General features: G+C 34.9%; 1 protein-coding gene across 1 annotated transcript; it reads right to left on the reverse strand.

Moving 5' to 3' along the window:
* Window positions 1–3,913: 3,913 nt before the first annotated feature.
* LOC107171591 (uncharacterized) lies at window positions 3,914–19,692 on the reverse strand. Its single transcript, XM_089216642.1, has 4 exons — window positions 19,536–19,692; window positions 4,789–4,940; window positions 4,443–4,649; window positions 3,914–4,117 (listed from the first exon to the last, which is right to left on the reverse strand). The coding sequence occupies exons 1-4, from the start codon at window positions 19,675–19,677 to the stop codon at window positions 3,914–3,916; spliced, it is 705 nt and encodes a 234-aa protein (XP_089072768.1). The 5' UTR covers window positions 19,678–19,692.
* Window positions 19,693–20,336: the final 644 nt, after the last annotated feature.

Below are 20,336 nucleotides of genomic sequence, written 5' to 3' on the forward strand. Positions count from 1 at the left end.
ATAGGCATACGCCGATTCCTAACCTGAGTAGATAACCGTGGATATGTGTCATAAACGTTTTATACATTACGCGTATCATACCTACCGTATAATGCATAAAATGTATATCCATTTATTTTATATTTAATATTAAATTTAAAAATCAAATACAATTTAACAATCAATGGTTTTGTATCATTTTATTTTTTTTTTTAAAAATCCGAATTTTAAATAAGTAGGAACAAAGTCGTTCTTTTTTTAAATATTTTATATACTATACTATACATTCCAACCATGATTATTAGTGTGATTCATAATAGGCAATTTAATATTTGTATTTATCATTTTCTTTACAGAATCATGTACAATGCAAATTATTAAATTGTCTACAACCAGGAAGACAAAATTGTTAAGTAGTATTGGAATAAGAAGAAAGGCAGATATGACTCCAAGAAAAGTAAAGTTGTATACAGTGGCCAAGAAATTAATCAAAAAAGTTAATCTTATGAGTAAAAAAAATTTATCATTTAAACAACAAATGAAATATGCCAAAAAGTTAGTAACTTCTGATAGTTGTAACAACTTGTCTGAGAAACTTAACAACACAACTTTGAACTTCATTAAAACTCAAGTCAATATTCAAAAAAAAAGGCCAAAGGGAAGAAGATATACATTAGATGATAAAATTTTATCACTTTCTTTATATAAAACTTCACCCAAAGGCTATAGATTTTTGTCTTCAATTTTTGCACTACCATCAAGATCCACATTAAATTCAATGTTAAATCGAATTCCCTTTAAACCAGGAGTAAATCCACACATAGAGGAAAATTTGAAATTTCAAGCTACAAAATTACATAACACCAACAAGAAATGTATTTTGATTTTTGATGAAATGTCCTTAAGTGCTGGATTGAAATACGATAAGAAACATGATATTATATTTGGCCTTCAGAAAACTGAACCTAACACAACACAGCAGCCCAAGTTTTCAAATCATGTTCTTGTTTTCATGTTAAGAGGCATTGTGAAGAAATGGAAACAACCATATGCCTACTACTTCTGTAACAGCACTACAAAAACTAGTGATTTTTTAGTCTCTTATTTAAAAACAGTCATCACAAGTGTTAACAAAACAGGACTTAATATTGTAGCTACTGTTTGTGACCAAGGAGGACCAAATAGGGCTGCAATTAACTTTTTAATGACTGAAACACTAAACAGATATGCAGTTCTCAACAAGAAAAAAACAAATTTGGGATTTGAAATCGAAGGCAAAGAAATAATCCCAATTTATGACCCACCTCACCTACTTAACCACATTTAGGCTGTATATGAGCACGACAAACAAAACGAAGAATTCGAACTCAGAACTCTGGTCAAGTTGAATGACAATCACATTAACATCCAAAGAAGTAAAATGAAAGTTTCAAATGCTGCACAGGTGTTTAGTCACAAAGTTGCATCAATAATGAAACTGGTGTCCGATAGTGGTATGTATATCAATTAGTTCTATAAACATAATTAGGTTACTAATATTATTATAAACTTTTTAGCTCCAAAACACTGTGTACTGGCCAATGCTGTTGGTACAGCCAAGTTTTGTCTTTTTATGGATAAGACTTTTGACTCAGTGAATGGAAGAACAATTAATTCTGAGTTGGGAAAGCCGTTAAGAAGTGCTGTAAGAGATGGATCCCCACATGTTGATCACTGGAGGTATGCCATCAAAGTATTTGAAACAATGAAATTTATCAACAAAACCAATGTTTACCATGATACCACCTTCCGTTAAAAATTGGATATTTTCTCTAAAATCTTTTATTTTATCTTTGGCATCAGTTGAGAAAATCTAATTTAAGACATTTTTTACCTAGACATGTTAACCAAGATCCATTAAAGTGTTTATTTGGTAGTATACGTAGTCATGGTGTAAGAAACATTAATCCTAATTATTACCAATTTATTTATTCTTTTAAAACGTTATTGATAAATAACTTTATGTCTATAAAATCAGCTGGAAATTGTGAGCATGATGATAGTGAAAATGCATTATATAACTTAAGACAATTTATTGAAAGTGGTTCTGATAGCCTTCTTAGTGAAGATGATGTTAATGATAACTTAATAACAATATCGATGATTGATGTACCAACAACATTAGATGCATCTTTTCTTACTGATATGACAATAGGGTATGTATGTGGTTATTTGGCTCGTTCAGTACTAAAAGACACAGATTTTTGTAGACTCTGTAAAAATGAGTTGGTTGGTCAAGTAAAAAACAATGATCTAACTCAAACTATGGATCATACCAAAAAATCATTACTCTATCCTTCAGATGTATTCAAAAATATTATTAATCAGATGTTTTATGTAACCAAAAATATTTTACCCAATATCAGTCAAGAACATATAGGTAAACATTTAATTTTACTTTTTGAAATTAATGTAGATTTTAAAATAGATTGTCCAAAACATGACTTAAAAAGTTTAGTATATAATAAATTTAAAAATTTCTTTCTATTTACATATTATGTTAAAAATATCAATCGTATCTTAATTGGCTTAGATAGGAATAATATGTGTAAAAGTGATGCATTTAAAGTGTCAGCTCATCAATATTACTTAAAACTAAGAAAAAGATAATATATCAACAAAAAACCTGACATTTTTTAAAATCATTTTATTCATTTATTTATTTTTTATTTATTGTTTTTTTATTTTATAATATTATGATCCTATGACTATTTTTATTTTGTGCAGTCTACAAATATCACAGATAATTACTATATCTACATATTTATTGTTTTTTGTTTTATTATTTATTCATATATAATATGTTCCTGTGACTATTTGTTTTTATTAAGTTTTGTAATGTAAATTGATTGTAAAAATAAATTGATTAATTTACTAATTTGTTTTATGGTGATTTTTTTTCTATTTTTAATTTGAATAATGAAAAATGAAAATTTAATAAACATTTAGTATCGATAATGATAGTAATCGATATTAATATCGATTATATGCACTATCGATTTTTGTTGCAATAGAGGTTCAATCGCTGCGCTAGTGTCGCGCTAGTATCAAAAAACGGGGCAAGTTGGCATTCTATATATTTGTTTTCTATGGTTGTAACCATGGCTAAATAACTAGGTATGATCACATAATTACCAAATTTGGTTCAATGAGCGCATTCATGGAAGAAACAGCTAATTTATCATTCTTTACATTGAATTATGACGTCAACCGGCAGTAAACTTTTAGGGCACAGCCAGCCGTTTTGGCGGGTTTAAGAACTCCTTCCGGCTGACGTCATCGACATGCGTATCACGGAACTAAGATCATACCTAGTTATTTAGCCATGGTTGTAACTATGTTACATGCCATGCAGACACTGGGGCTAATTGGGCGATTTGGTTCAGGTTCTTCATTTTGTTCTGTTAAAATGTTTACCGGAGGAATTTCATTAATGTCATTTTCAGCTACTTCATTATCATCCGACTCTTCACCATTTTGAATACTCAGTGCCCAATTCCTTAGCCTAAGTTCATAAGTTGCACAAAAATGAGAGCATTTTACCAAAAATTGCCAAACACTCAGTATACCAAGCTTCATGGTGTTCAGTTGCCTGTTTGATGCGCTTGGAATTTATAAGGTATTTTGTTTTTAAATTTCTCGTAGGTTGTTGGCCATTTTCCAGCTGTGTAACCATCGTATGGCACTTTACACTCAGCGCACATATTTGACCTAGTAATTAAAATCAACATAATTATATTATCCTTCTAGGGATGCCATTAACTGATAAAATATTTACACCAACACGTCTTATCCAATAACTGTAAATAGAATAAAAAATATAAGAAAAGTAGTTAATTAGTTTAATGTTTAATTTTAATCTTTTTTAATTAAATTAAATTTGTCTAAAATTAAGTTACCTTTGATAATAGTTGAAAAGGTTTGGCATTGGTACATTATGATTGATAGCATATGCTTTAATAATGAGCAAAAACCCTTGCTCAATTTCTGCTCCCGGCAATAGAGGCAAACACATGAGCATCCTCAAAGATTTTAATGCATACTGATTTGAATTAACAGTTGCCAAATAATTATAAGACTTCATTTTCTTCCATACAGCCTAATTAATAATTTAATCAAAACAAGTTGGTAAATATAAAAAAAAAAATGCAATAAATATTTATTTTTACAATATTAAATAGATTTAAATTTGTTGACTTCATAATTTTATTTGAAAATAATGGTGCGCCAAAGATGAAAATAGGACTAGTGTAAGTATTAAAAATATGTGTAACTTAATTTAACTAAGTTAATATAATTCAATTTTACCATTGTAATAACAATTGAGTAATTTAAATATATTCACAAGTTAAATATTATGATATATACATATATGTATTTTTTTTTATGTAACATGTAAGTGTTATTAAAATTATATTATCAACCTGATTGTGATGAAACCAACATCCCATAACTCTGGTTCCTTTTACACCTAAAGAAGATAGAAGTGAATCTCTTAAGGCTGGTTCAAAATCTGTGATTATAATGTCAGGGTTAAGGTTAGGAAGTAGATTTGCCTTCATAAAGTCTAGAACACATTGATAGGAATTTCTAGATTTTGATTCCATCAATGCATAAGCAATTGGTATAGACTGAAAAATATAATTAGAAATTTTTGATTATTTGTTAGGTAATTAGGAAAATTAATCTCGGTTAAATTACCATAACATTATTTAAGAATTAAAATAAATTAACTACCTATTATTTTAAATTATACATATTAACACTTACAGAATTATTAATCATGCAATGAATGCTTAGAATCTGGCTACCCATATTTGATGTGACTACTTTAAAAGTTGCGTCTGCGTGAACTTCAGTAATGTTATGTAATAATACTGTGTTTATCAGTTGAGGGCATGCCAATATAATACTGAATTTGCCTGTCAAAAATTGTATATTACCTAATTCAGTAAGTATAATACTCTATGTATTAAGTCATAAACTAAAAATGTATTTATCAAGGTAAATAACTATAAAAATTAAATGTGTATCATACTATCATATTAATAAATTTCATTTGAAATTTAAAATTTAAGGATGAGTAGTAAATCACACAATTTTTAGTCTAAACTTGATGTTTTTATCACTTAAGAATAAAATTGTTTATATTTTATTTAAAGTTTCTAATTATTCATCATAATATTATTTTATTATTTAAATAATATATTACAATGTTTTGATTGTAAACAGCAGATATTTATGGATATTTTTGTTTTGATTATTATTTTATATTTTTTTTTCTTGTGGTATCGCCTCATGGTAGTGAACCGTTAGCCCCTAATTATTATTTAATGCTTGAACTTACACATTTTTGTAAATGCATTTTGGAATTGTTTTTTAACCTTGTTTTTAGTGTTTATAATTTTTATAAATAATTAATTAATTTGTATTCATAAACATAAATTTGCACAGTATTTACTTATTTAAGTTAAATCATCTCCTATTTCAATCTGAACCTTATTAGCATATATTTTTTTTAACATGATATTGTGAAAGTACAATTATTTTAGAAACCAAACATTTTCTAAATTACTTATACTTATGGTTTTTTTATACAGAGTGAATTCTGGTGATTCTCCGATGCATATTATATCTGTTAATAATTAAAATATTTTATTTTTTCAATTATATTTAATGAGAGGCGTATATCACCATAACCCATCCTGTAAATATATCCTATTTGAGCCTGATTATTCTATTTTTATTTAATGTATTATTTGTTTACAATATACACATTATGCACTCTTCACTCAAAATCCATTTACATTTTTCAATTATTATTACTAAAATTACTAAAAATTTGTTATTATTTTATATATAAATATATTAAATACTAACCCAGGTAGCAAAAATGTAATGATAATAATACTGAAATATTATTAATTCATTACTTCTAAAATAATATAATTAAAATAATATACTATTGTTTTATTTACGTTGCATATATTATATTATTATAGAAGTAAAAATAAAATATTATTATATTATTATTATGAAATTATGAAATTAATATTAGTAGTATATATTATTGCATTTAAATCGAAATGTAATAATACACTACCAGTCCGAGTAACGACCAGCGCTGACCTACTCTTTTTAAATCTATAATATAGACTAGTGGTGGTTACGTAAATTTTCTACTTAAATTCTTTACACTACATAATACATACCAAATACCACTACTATAATTGCTTATGTTATTTTATTAATGGACTTGATATATTTTCTAGAATAGGAGATAAATACAAAAATGTATTCATATTAGAATTTAGAAATTATTATATACTACTATTTTTGTAGCTAGTTTGGTGGATAATCCATGTCACGTATAATTCATACGAAGGTGTGTAGTAAAAATATTTATTGCAGCTTAAGTATGCGCACTTGTCCGTACGTGTATGGTGTACCAATATGTATTTATTTAAAAATAAATAAAAATTGTATTATACACGTATTATATACATATAAGCATACGTGGCTACATATTATTATATTATAATATAGGTACACCCATCCGCTTTGCCTTCCATCACTTCAGTATACATCACTGTTACCGGACAAAGATCAGTCTGCTGCCCAGCAACAAACAAAAGTCAGTTGGGCACTTGTGCACACGTGAACTGGTTTACTATAGTGTACAATACAGTGTACTCAAAATTCTAATTATATGGCATTCCGATATTCGTAGACGGTATACCGTAATTCGTATGTACTACGTGTAGTTCTATAAATAACTATGTGTTAATTGTTATTATTGTTATCAGCATATTATTTTATATCACCGCCACGCTTGCTGGTCCGCGCGAATACGTGCCGCCCAACGTAATCTCCAATCGGTCACAAAAGCGTTATGTCTTACGTGTTCTCTTAAATGTAGACATGGAGTAGGTATATCGTATAATGACCATTTTACATTTTCACTGCTCAGTGCTCATTGTATTGGTTATTGTTATTTGTTATTACTCTTAAACTTGTGTGTGTCAATTGTGTTGTGGAAACTTCGGTTTGTCTCATATTATATTTATTAATTTAAAATTACTGCTAGAGTCGCGCCAGTTTACTTATTTTCGGCAACAATATTATAGGTAAGTAAATTACTGTATTAATATAATATAAATTAAATATAATACGAGTCACGGGGTACCTAATAATACTTAGCAGATTCCATTGGGCATAGACTTACTACATTCACGCACATGCTTTCGTTATCATGACTTCATGTAGGCTATATTCGCCTTATGCATTTAAACTTAATATTGTACCCATGTGAAATTGTCTATTAAATCTATACTGTTGTTTTTAATGTTATGAGTCAGAATTAAATCAAAAACATATTTGTGAATTTGTCGTTTTAACTATCAAAGTTAAAAGCTAGGTAATTCTGACTTACATATACCTAGGTAGTTGCAAAACTATTTTATTTTATGGATGTGCCTTAGTTAGTAGGTATGTGCTTGGGATCTGATAACTGGTAATGAGCAAATACTTAGGGCAAGGGGTACAATAATAGTTTAAGCTCAAGCTCATTTGAACTCAATTTGAAGACTGAGCTTCAGCTCAGTCATGATTCACGTGTACAATTCACGTTCGTAGTGAGTTCAGTTGGGGGCAGGCTGAGCTCAAGGTTTATAGATAATTATCTAGATTTTATATAATATCTAGATAATTATCAGTTGATATTGATATCTTGTTGCGATAACACTATGATAATTGATAACTGGTAGTGGTTGCTGTAATGCTGTCTACTATTTGCTGATTATCGCATCAGTGCATCACGCAATACGCATGGAAAATCGGAAAATGGAAGTAGTTTCATTTTAATTTACAAGAGTAAAGAGTTTGATTTATTATTTGTTCATCAATATTTTATGTGTGGAACTATTTGTATAATTGAATTCATTAGATGGTTCTCTAAAGTAACTAAAATAACTCACTGACTCACTGTATGACTGTATATTTATCTACTTTCAGTTGTCAGCTCCAATCCATTATGTATTCAATAGAATTTATTTTTAGGTGCTCATAAAGTCATAATATGGATTTTTCTGAAGATAGTTCTAGTAGTTCAGATGACAAAGATCTATTTGATTTGGCATTAATAATTGCATTCCCACGACGAGCAAAAAATATCAGACCTCGTACAAATCATTTTGAAAAATGGTTAGACCAAGAATTTATCGATCGATTTCGTTTGTCAAAAGCTACTACACTCTTTGTTTTGGACCTGTTTAAAGAAAAAATTTCTCATCGAACCACTAGGTAAATCTAATCTTTTGTATGTGCTTGTTATTTTTATCGAACTTATGACTGGTAGATTATGATGTGTAGCACAAACTAAAAATGTTGAAAAAAATTAATGTTGCTGTAGAATTTATATGATTTTCAATGCTCGTTGTGACACATTTAATTGGCTTTTGAACATGCATGTTGAACGAAAAATTGTTCATATCCTGTTTTTTGTTTGATTGTTGATTGATTGATTTATTTATTTATTTATTAGGTTGACTGACTTACATCTTTCAGTATTTGTTTACCTCTTATCTTAAATTTGATGAAATAGGTAATTAATAATAGGAAAATTAATATAAGATTAATTTGATTAATTTTTTTCAAGTTAAATGATAAAAAATTACCTACTTGAATGTAACATAAATAATAAAATTATTGTTCCTGTGAATTAATTACTTATAAATTATAATAATAGACATAGTTTCTGCATAGTTGTAAATGGTTCTTGACTCAAATGTAATTTTGAATATTTTTTTTTTTTTTTACTATAGAAATCATGCTGTGTCCGCTCAAAATCAGCTATTAATTACATTACGATATTATGCAACTGGATCTTTCTTGAGAGTTTCTGCAGATTTTTCAGGAGTTGAGAGATCTACTTCTGGTAGGATTGTGCGGCGTGTTTCTCAAGCCCTTGCAAGTTTATGTCCACATTTCATCAAATTTCCAAGTACAACAGAGGAAGTGGAAACAGTTTGGCAAGGATTTTATCAAATTGCAAAATTTCCAAGGTGTATAGGTGCTATCGACTGTACACATATCAAAATTCGTTCGCCAGGGGGAAATAATGCAGAGTTATATCGAAATCGTAAACAATTTTTTTCCATAAATGTTCAAACTATTTGTGATTCCAATTTTCAAATCCAAAATATTGTTTGTCATTGGCCCGGTAGTGCCCATGATGCTAATATATTTAAAAATTCTGTGATTAAAAGTAAATTTGAACATGGTTTAATGGGTGAAAATTTGCTTGTAGGGGATAGTGGTTACCCTATTTGTGTAGACTAGTATACTCCTTTTTTTCAAATAATTAATAAAAAAACAATAATTAATTTTTATATTAGAAGTAAACTATTCACAAGATACAAAATAAAAGTAACCACATTCTTAAATTAATAAGAAGATTTTTTTTTAACATCCTTAAATATCTAAAATGGTATTCCTAATTCTTTTTGGAGTTTCTGTTTTTGTAATTCTAAAATGTCAATTTCTAATGCATGCTTTTGGGCAGAAAAGATCAATTCCTGCTTCAGTTTTTTTTCTTTAAGTTCATAAAGTATTTTTTCGCCATTTGCTTTAACATTTTGTAGTGCCACAGATTCTTCAGCCACATTTGACTTATTATTTATCCATTTATAAATTTTATCTTGTAAATGTTTCCGTTTTCTAGTGAATGGTGATTCAATTTTTAGATACATAATTATGTATTATAGAAAATAAGTTATTTTAATAAATGACTTTATATTGGTAAAATTTAAAATGGTTTGTTTACAAACCTTGTGTATTGGAAATACTTCCATCTACTTGTTTCAAACATTCTGTAATTGGTTGTCTAAGACTTTCAGCACTCATATTTTTCCATTTCGATTGAAAATCTGAAACAGTTAATAATTGGTTAAGTATAATTAATATTTTATATCCATGTATGCAGCCTAAACTTACAAAAATCACAATTACATACCGTCATTATTATTATAGGGATTAATATTTAAATAAGAAATTATAATTAATGGTGTGTTAATTTATTAATCAAGCTATTTTTAATAAACATGAAATTCAATTCAACCAGTCTTGTATAGAAAGTAATTGAGGCGTGTAGTTTCAAAACCAACCAAAAGACAATTTATTGAAAACTAGTTTTTTTGCATTTTCTAAATGTCACACTGTTATTTGATATTTTTATTATTTATAAGTATGCAATTGTTATTAAATAAGAAAATTAATAATCAATCAAATTGAAGTAAAGGCTTGAATTAAGAAATATTTTATCATAGTTTCAATTGATAATATAACCTTCTAATAAATTTTTAATTTTGTTCTTATTTATTTTACTATATTTTTTACCTGATGCATTTGGTTTAGCAACATTCAAAGACTTATCCATTTCTGGTTTTTTAATTTCTTTTATTGGTGGAATCAATAGACTACTCGGCGGTCTTTCATTATACTTATTGATTCCAGCATACCAGTAGTATCAGTATCTAGAATAGGATAAATTTCAAAATATAAAATAATACTGAATTTCATTCATACATATTATTTAATAACTCGTAGTAATGGTGCACTTTCAGATGAATTTAAGAAATTGATTTGATTTATTACATTACAATTTTCAAATTACCTGTACCATCAATAATGTAATCATCTGTTTCAAAAATTATTTCAGTACACAAATCTTCTGTAATTCAAATAATATATTAGCACATTGAATTTGTTTGCTAAAAGTAAGTTATAAATCTAACAGTAATTCAAATATATTACCATTATCACAATCAAATTCAAATTTTGATCCAGATACACGTTCTTCTCCTAAAATTTCAATCACTCTTTTTTCCTCATCATTGAATTTTATTTAAGGTGCAGGACCTCCACCCGTAGTAATCATTTCGTGTTTTTCCTCAGCTGCCTTTTCCTTTGCCCTTTTTTTCACGTTTTCCCATTTCTTTCTAAGAACTTAGCTGGAACGATATTCTCCATTACTTGAAGCATTGAACTCTTGCTCAATCTTCTCCCAAGTTTTTATTTTCATTCTATGATATTCAATATTTTGTTGTACGTATCATTGTAGAAGTATACTAAAATACTATTATAGTATTAAAATATAACTCACCAATTTGTATTCACATCTGATTTTTTGCATTCTAATACATGTTTATTTTTATCAACATAATGTAATAACCATTATTTTTCATTTTGGGTGAAATTTGGGGCTCTTTTAGCCATTTTCTTTTTAAAATTAAAGAAAGTGAATACAAAAATAGAGCCGTTACTACATTATCAAACACTATCAATAAAATTATAAATTGCATATTATTCTATTAATAGCATAATTATCACTTTCACTTGACTAAACTGTTCCTGAGCCACCGTAACCTGCCGCTCACATTGAGCCAACCTTAAACTACAGCTCAATTTTGAACCACCTTGGTACTACTTCAATTTTACGCTGAGCCGAGTTCAACTGTGAACTAAAGCTTAAACTATTATTGTACCCCTTGCCCTTAAAAGTAATCTGTAAATCTAGTAAATATGTCCATTCTGAACGCACATATTTTTGATAATATGCTGTGTCGATGTGCACTCAAAATCTTAACTACAGTGCTCAATGCTGATCATTTACAATCGTAGCAAATCACAAATATAAATTGTAAAAACCTTTGAGGTTTTGACAATTAAGCATCACATGTTGTAGATTTCCAATAGGTCAAGTTACTTACGAGGGTACATATATTATATTGAAAAAACAAAATTATGTTTAATATAGGTAAACTAATTATGCTTTATTCTAAAAGACCTATATTATACAGTATCATTTCAATTAGTCTATACCAGTCTGTACCTAATCTAGGTATTTAATGAGATAAATTATAAATAAATTACAGATACCTATATACCTAACCATTTTTTGTTTATACCTAGTTCAAGTATGAAAAAATCATTTCCATTAAGTTATCGATAAAAAAAAAGGCGAATTAATGAAGAATTAGAAGCCCATTATAATTCTGTAGAAGATAATTCTTTTTTTATTGATGACTTTATAGATAGTATTGATAACTCTCCTAATAATTTATCCCAAACTACAGAAAATAGTATAGTTGAAACAAATAATAGCCCGAATAATAATGATTTTATATCAGATGATAGTGTAACAGATAATATCAATAAGACTCAAAATCGTAATTTACATACTGAAAATGCTAATGATCTGTTAAACATAAATATTTCAACTGATTGTGATTATTTTATATATTTTGATACAGATAAATCTTTTTGTTTTGAATTAGCTACCAAATGAGGTTTAATTTGTGCATAATAAGTGGTTTTTGCACATCAATGGTTCTTTTTTTTATACACCATTACTTCTAATACTTCTTTGCACTTCTGTGCACTTCTGTTATTTTAACCCATACTTCTAAGTAGGTTCACAATATTTATACACCTACTTAAAATCCCCTGTTCAATATCCACTTCACTGAAAGCATAATATGATGTTCAAATCAGTTTATTAAAATAATAATCTGTATTGAATTTTTTTTACCATAAGAAGCCATAAGAAAAATCAGAAGTTTTCAAGACATATCAAATTCGGATATCGAAATGCCAATAAAAATATATTTAGCTGGAGCAGCGTTTAGGAAAAAAAAAGATGTATGTGTATGTTTTATTAAAAATTGTAATCTACTATATAAAGGTAATAAGAAATACCTGAAATTAAAAGAATTCTTAGTTAAAAAATTTGAAAATGTATTGAATTTATTTATCCTAAACTGTTCAATAATCAATAATATATAACAAAATACATGGGAAATTTATGTATGTTTATATTCATAAACAAGCTGGTGTATAATTGATATATTTATATACCAGCTACAATAATATCTAACCAATAACTATTAACATTATAATTGAATTGGCACCTCAAACAATGAACAATAATAAACTAAATATTTCTATTAAATGTTCCTTTTAAGGTAATCAGGTAATGTAAAATTAGTAATTAAATTATCAAAATGTATTATCTAATACAAATATGAAGAATGAGGCACAGATTTTATTTTGGTGATTATTATAAAATATTTGATATAAGGATATAATATGAATGTATTATTAATATAATAGTGTTTAAAAATATATTAATCTGATTTTTTATATTATTATAGAATTGTTATATTTGAAATTTAATAATATTATTTTTTTCATGTTATTATAAAAATGTTATTTTTGAAATGTTATTATAATAATAATTTCAAACTTGCCAAATAATAATACTATATTAATACACGAAGACTCCCGGGTTTGGTGCCTTGCGGCTACAACCGCGGACCTCACATTAGCGCTGTGCGCTAGTCAAGAGCCGCGGAGGTTCACGGTCGACGTGCGGCGGAGCTACCCGCCGACCGCCGGCCGCGCGTCGTCTACGGACCACGAGCACCGGGCGGACTCCCGTTCCCACCGAAGTCGGGAGAGAGCACGCTCGTACCGTTCGGCTAAGGCGTACACGTGCCCTTCGCCACCCCGGTCGGGTCGCGAGCTATCCTCATCGCTTCCCGTGTTTGGTCACGGGCAACCTTCGGTGCATATAGCCCCGCCGATAGGCTGGGTGAGCGCTAAGGAGTAATCTCACTCGGCAGCCTTCCCCTAGACCGAGCTTGGTCTGTTAACCACACAGTCGCTCCTGTGACAGCCACATCGAAACCAATCCGCTGCCGACCGCGCCTCGGCCGAGACCGGTGCGCGACCGACGTGTGAGGGCACGGCGCCAATTTCCTCAGCGTCGCGGGGCTCCCCCACATCCCGATGTACCATTCTCGCCTCCCGTCAGGTAAGGCACATCAATGGTGGGATGCTCGGGCGAAGCTCCGTCAGCGTCTTGCCTCAGCTTGTAGTCCTCCCGAGATTTGGGCCGTGTACCACGGGCTCACGGTGGGCCCGGTCTGCGCCTCCTAGAGGCATCACCGAGTTTGCCAAGCTCGGTGATCGACCCGCTCTTCACGAGGTCGCGGTCAGAACCTCCGACACCCTAGTCCCCGGAGGTTTCGGTGTGTGCGCCTTCCTGAGGCCTCTCCGGAGAGAGCGACCCGTTCTTCTCGAGGTCACGGTCAGAACCTCTGCAACGCCCTAATCCCCGAAGGTTTCGGTGCGTCCACGCCCCAGGCGTCAGCCCCGACTGGCCAGTCCCTTTTAGTCGGCTTTTACGACAAGCAGGGAATACTGTGGCGGTACTGCCCCAGCCACAGGGCCCAACTACCCGTCGTCCCTTGACGCGTGAGCACGCCCCGGTCAGGACGCGCTCGAGCGTGACCCGCCGCTTGTGCCACTTGCGCCTTGCGTGCTCACCCGGGTCACCCCGAGTCTGTGCCTTTCACCTCCTGGTGAGGCGGCGTCCTGACCATAGTAGGTCCTACCTATAAGTTCTGTTTTTAAGACTTTTACTGCTAAAGGTTTGCAGAGCTTCGTAAGTTTTCCTTGTTGTTAGAAAAGCTCCTTTCTCCGGAGGCCAAGCCACTCCTTCTTCCGCCAGTGCGCGTGTGAGCTCCTCGCGATGTTCTCGCGTTCTTATACATGACAAGAGTACATGCCTCACCGTCTCTGCTCCGTTACCGCATGCGCAGTTAGGGTTGTTTTGGAGCTTGAAGCTGTAGAGCTTGCTGCGGAAATCTCCGTGTCCGGTTAAGAACTGTGTGGTATAGTGATCTAACTCAAGTGGCAGTTTGCATCGGTAAGCCACGTCTGGTATCATATATTTTGTCCACTCGCCTTTGTCTACTAAATCGTATCTATTTTGCCATTCTGTCATCAACGTGCCTAGTTCGTCGTTATATTGCTCATGTGTAATTTCGCCGGCTCGCAGTCTACATTTCCGCGCCACCCTTCTGACCTCAAGGTCGAGTGGGAGTACACCCGCCACAACCGAAAGGCAGTTGGTTGACGCAGTCCTGTAGCTGCTCGTGATTGCCCTCAGTGGTTCTCTTTGCATGCTTCCTAGGGCTGCAATACCCTTCTTTAGGGTGCACCCTCCGTCGGCCCATATCTCTGATGCGTACGTTATACGCGGAAGAAAGACTGCTTCGTACACTACTTTGGCTGCCGCTCGGCCCATGCCCCAATTTGCCGACGTAATTTGTCTAAGTCTGCGGTACATATCTTCGGATTTGTGATTGAGGGACGACACGTGGTCCCAAAAACTTTCTCTGGGGTCAAGTATGACTCCCAGGTACTTAGCTGTCGCACCAGCAACGATCCTTGGGTCGTTGTCACCCGTTCCAAAGCCGATCGAGTAGCCCGGTTTCAGTCCGCCTTTTAGACTGAGTATCTGGCTTTTTGTTGGTGAGAACTCCAACTCGTACGCTTTAGCCCACACTTTGAGGCTGTCAAGATATTTCTCTATTCTGGCGTGCGCGGTGTTGGGTCTCGCCGCGGCCACCGTGAGCGCGATATCATCTGCGTACAATACTATATTGGCCGTGTTGTCCAGTCGTATTTTGCTTATTTCTGTCATGGCGACTTTCCACAGTGTGGGGCCCAGCTGCGACCCTTGTGGACAGCCGCGTTCAATAGTCCTATTATATCTTTTGCCCTCTATGACTAGGCTTGCTGTCCTGTTTTCTAGGTAACTTTTGATTAGTCTTATTGTCCTGAGCGACGCACCAAGAGTGTCAAGTCTGGACAAGAGCGGGTGCCAACCAACGTTGTCGAAGGCACCAGTGATGTCGAGAAATACTCCAAACACGTGCCTGCCGCTGCTGCCCTTAACCCAGTCGTATAGGGACTTCATGGCCGTGATGGTTGATTTGCCCGGCACGAAGCCATGTTGCTGGATGTAGCTGTTTAAATCGGTTTCCCTCTCAAGGTCTTGAATGATCAAAGTTTCGAGTGCCTTTGCCAGTGTAGGTAGAAGGCTGATAGGCCTATACGACTTCGGGCTCGTGTTATCCTTTTTCCCTTGCTTTAGGAGCACAACTAGATTGGCACACTTCCAGGGCTGAGGGAAGGTGGCCTCTGTGATACACGTTCTGAATAGGTGTACTATTTCATCCCCAAGGATCGGCCATGCTTTCCTTAGCAATCCAGCCGTGATGCCGTCGGATCCGGGTGCTTTTTCAGGGCGCATCCTCCAGATCGCTGCTTTAACTCTACTAGCGTCGATCGTTTCATTGTAAGTTTCTAAGGGCCCACTCTTGGCATAGTCTCTTTTTTGTCCTTCTCTTGGGAAGAAAGTCCTTAAGAGTACTTCTGCTGTTTCGTCAATGTTGTTGGTCATCACTCCGTCCGGGCGAGCCATGGTAGAGGGAACCTTCTTAGGCCTGGAGCCGTTCTTTGCCCAGCTGAACGCTTTTCCCCATTTATTAACGTTGATGTCGCCAGCAAAACAACGCCAAGCTTCAAGCTTTGCGGACCTTATTTGTGCGACATATGCGTTTCGTGCTTGGTTATAAGCCGGTCTGTTAGTCCTATGGAGGCCCAGTCTCCTCATGCGTTCTAAAGCCTTCTTGGCACTGGTGAGTTCAGGTGTCCACCATGGCTGTTTGCCTGCTCTCCGGCCTGCTGTTTTGATTGTTGGCATAGAGTCTGCGGCTGCATTCTGTATTGCCTTGACTATAGATCGAGCATGCGTGTCTATATTGGGACTGTTTATATTAGCACTATGGTGGCACAGTCGCGTGACGAACTTGGCCCAATCGGCCCGTTTAGTGTTATATCTGTGTGATACCTCCATCGGGGATCTGTCTATTTCGAGGTCTATTGTATAGGTTAGCACATTATGATCGCTGTCGGTCACATCCTGAATTGACCAGCCCTGTACTGAGTTCGCGGTTTGGGGCGTAGCAAGGGTGACATCGATATTCGACGAACCCATACCCTCCCGGTCATATGTTTGGAGGTTGCTTTCTGTGTTTACGACTGTTAGACCAAAATCTTCAATTAGGTCGACGGTTTGTTTTCCGCGGTCATTCGTGTTATCGCAGTGCCATAGTGGAGAGTGACCATTTACGTCGGCGCCAATAACGGTTCTGTTTTCTCTATCGAGTACGGTCCTTAATTTTGTTATGAAGTTGTGGGTCGGCACGTTATACTTAAAATATGCCGACACCACCGTGATCGCATCAGCATCGCTGCCTCTTGAGATCTTTACCACTGCCACGTGCTGGCTAGTCAGATCAGCAATTTCGATCACCCTCAATCTAGGATCGAGGATTGCAATGACCGCGCCCGAGTTATCGCCATTTGCTGTCTGTCTGCAGTTTTCGAAGGCGTAGGCTGCACCGTTTGCCATGACCGGTTCTTGTATAAGGACAATGTCTATCGATGCACTGTCACAGAAGTCCCTTAGCTGTTGACTTGCAACTTTTTGTCGATTGACGTTGTGCTGTGCGCACCTTACGGACTCGGTCATTGTGTACCGAAGTCCGTGCGCCTCAAAAGGTTTCTGGTCGCTTGACCCCTGGCCTTGCACGAGGCGCTGGAAGCTATGTGGGGACCTTTACAGTTTGCGCATTTTGTTGTCTCCTCTTTACACGTACGGGAGTCGTGGGCGCCTGCACAATGTCTACAAGTTGGCGTCTTCTGTTCGCACCTTAGCGAAGTGTGTCCGTACTGTTGGCATTTAAAGCACTGCGGCGTTGAGCTGTGTAGCTTGCATCGACAGCGGGTCATGCCTATGTATGCTGACTTGTTTTCTAATTTGGCAAGGACGTTCGGGGGCGCCTCAATAACCCAATGGAACAACATCACCGTTTCGCGGGCCTAACTTATGCAATGGTGTCATGCACCTAATATCATCTTCTGTCAGTCCGAGTTCAGGGTTCTGACCCAGAAGGCACTCGGCGAGCTCGTCTTTGGATATTCCGCTGTCAACGTCGTAAATGATGACTCGCGGTTTTCTCAGGCTTATTTCGACTACGTTTTCGAGGCCCTTCATCACCTCCAACGTGTTTGTGTCATCGGGAATAATTATGAGCGCTTTTCCGCTGACTATGGTCTTCGCTCTCGGGTTCTTAAGTTTGGATTTTACCATCTCCCAGACTTCCGACTTGGCGTTTGCCACCGTCGTCCCACTGGGGATCTCTATCATGAAGCGCGTCGTTGCCCTGACGTTTCAGCTCTTTTCGAGCTGCTTCTTTTCAGTGCTTTTCTTTGTCTTAGGTGCAGTCGCATTTGCCACCGTGGGTTTAGGATTAACCGCTGTCTTTTTTGCATATGTCGGCTTAGGGACCGGTGCTGAGACAGGCGCTTGACTGGTCGTTGGTGTCGAGCTCTTAAGTGCTTCTATCTGTACTTTGAGGCTGTTTGCCTCAGCGTTTTTCGCGTCAAGTTTCTCAATGAAGCATGTGAGGCTTGTCCTCTGGGTATCGTCTTTACCCTTTAGCTCCCCTTGTAGCCTGAAATTATCTTGTGTCAGACTAGTCGTGACAGTTCTGAGTCTGTGCAGTTTACTCATCATTCTCTCGGAGATCTGAACTCCCAGTTTCTTGCCTTTCTCTTGCATGACTGTTTGTTCCAGCCATCCAAGTAGGTCATTTAACTCTTTACAATCAGCTGACTTAGGCATCTTCGATTGCTTGGCGCTTTGCGCCTCTGGCGAGGGCGGGCCGCGCTTCAGGCCACCTACCGTCGTGCCCATTTCACCACTAGTACCTTCGTCATTTGTCATATCGACGACGTTTTCATTGTCGTCGTCGTCGTCTCCGCCTCCTCTGAGTCTAAGAGGGTCAGAGTAGCAGTGTCTGTTATATGTGTCCGAATCTTTATTCTCTATCTGTTTCCGATCCAATTTCCAGCTTACATTACCTGAGCTAACGATATCGACCTGTGTGGCGAGCTCACCCACACCTGCCGGGTCTGAGGGGTCCGAATCCTCTGTACCAGTAACATCATCTATTATTTTTTGTGTATCCATTGTTGTTAGTAAGGTTATGGGGGGCTGCCCCAGTAGCCCTACACCCTCTGGCCGCCGGCGGGCTAACTCGGCGGTTGCATTCGTACTGCCTAGGGGTTAGTACGGTCCGGGGTCGGCCTGCCCCGGACGAGGGTTAGTGTGAAAGCCTCTTAGCGACTGGACCAAGGTCCGGCCGGGCGGGGTCGCCACGGCAAGGCGGGCTTTCGTCGACCCCGACTATATTAATACAGTTATATTATTGTAATGTATTTATATTCAATTAATAGTTATTGTATAATATTACTTATTACGTTTGTAATTTTATTATAATGTTATAGGTAATATTGTTATTTTGCTACCTGGGAAAATACTATGTGATCAAGTGTTAATAATACTTGATCATCAATTTATAAATCCTCTTTTACGATTTTAAGTATGTGGCCTTGTTGCAATGAATAATTTTCACTAATTTAAAATGGCTTAATCTATGATGGTGACATATACGATAATAGATATTTGCTATTAAAGCCTACATTTTAAATGTTTTAATATTTATTAATGTAACTATAAACTAATACTATTATTTTACCTTCAGGATCTCGCACACATCCACTAAATATGGAAGAACCACAACATGAGTATCTTAATAACTCCCCATTATCAAATTTTATGGATAACTCGTGTAATGTCTGGGGCAAAGAAGGCAGCGAGGATCTCCTAGAAAAATGCATAATGCTCTCTGCAGTTGACCATGGATATAGGCCGGCGGCAACTTGGTGCCTAAAATATATAGTTAACAATAAGTAGCCATTTATAGGTATAGGTATATTATTATTTAAAGCCATTTACATTACCTTAGAGCTTCTTCATCATATATTGTTTTCAAAGGCAGATTTTCATTTTTTGCTCGTAATTTTAATGCATTTCTTGTGATATTACATGCAAAATGTTAAGAGGCCGAGTGTGTTATCTACATTTTACACACCACGCTTATGAGTCGTATTAAGTGTCGTGCTCAGGCCCGGATTAAGATCTACAGTGCCCATAGGCTGTAAAAAATTTGGTGCCCCTATTTAAAAAAAATATTGTACACATTTCTCTACTCAATACTTGATTAAATAATAAAATATTATTTTAGGTTTATTAGCCACATTTTATACCATTTTCCTCAATTTGTGACAATCGGCGGCAAGCTACGACGAATATAAACAAGTAAACAACGCATTATTTGCATTGTCTGCCGTCTACAGTCTACTCACGTTATCGGTGTGCGACCGGTTCTACGGAAAAATAACAATCTTAAACTAAAACAAGGTTTAGAAGACCGCACAACAAAACGCATTGATTACATAGATAATAAATATTAATAATATTAATATTATAACAATAT

The sequence above is a fragment of the Diuraphis noxia genome, unplaced genomic scaffold (genome assembly GCF_037042655.1).
Source record: "Diuraphis noxia isolate RWA-SAM2 unplaced genomic scaffold, SU_Dnox_SAM2 contig0001, whole genome shotgun sequence".
Taxonomy (NCBI): domain Eukaryota; kingdom Metazoa; phylum Arthropoda; class Insecta; order Hemiptera; family Aphididae; genus Diuraphis; species Diuraphis noxia.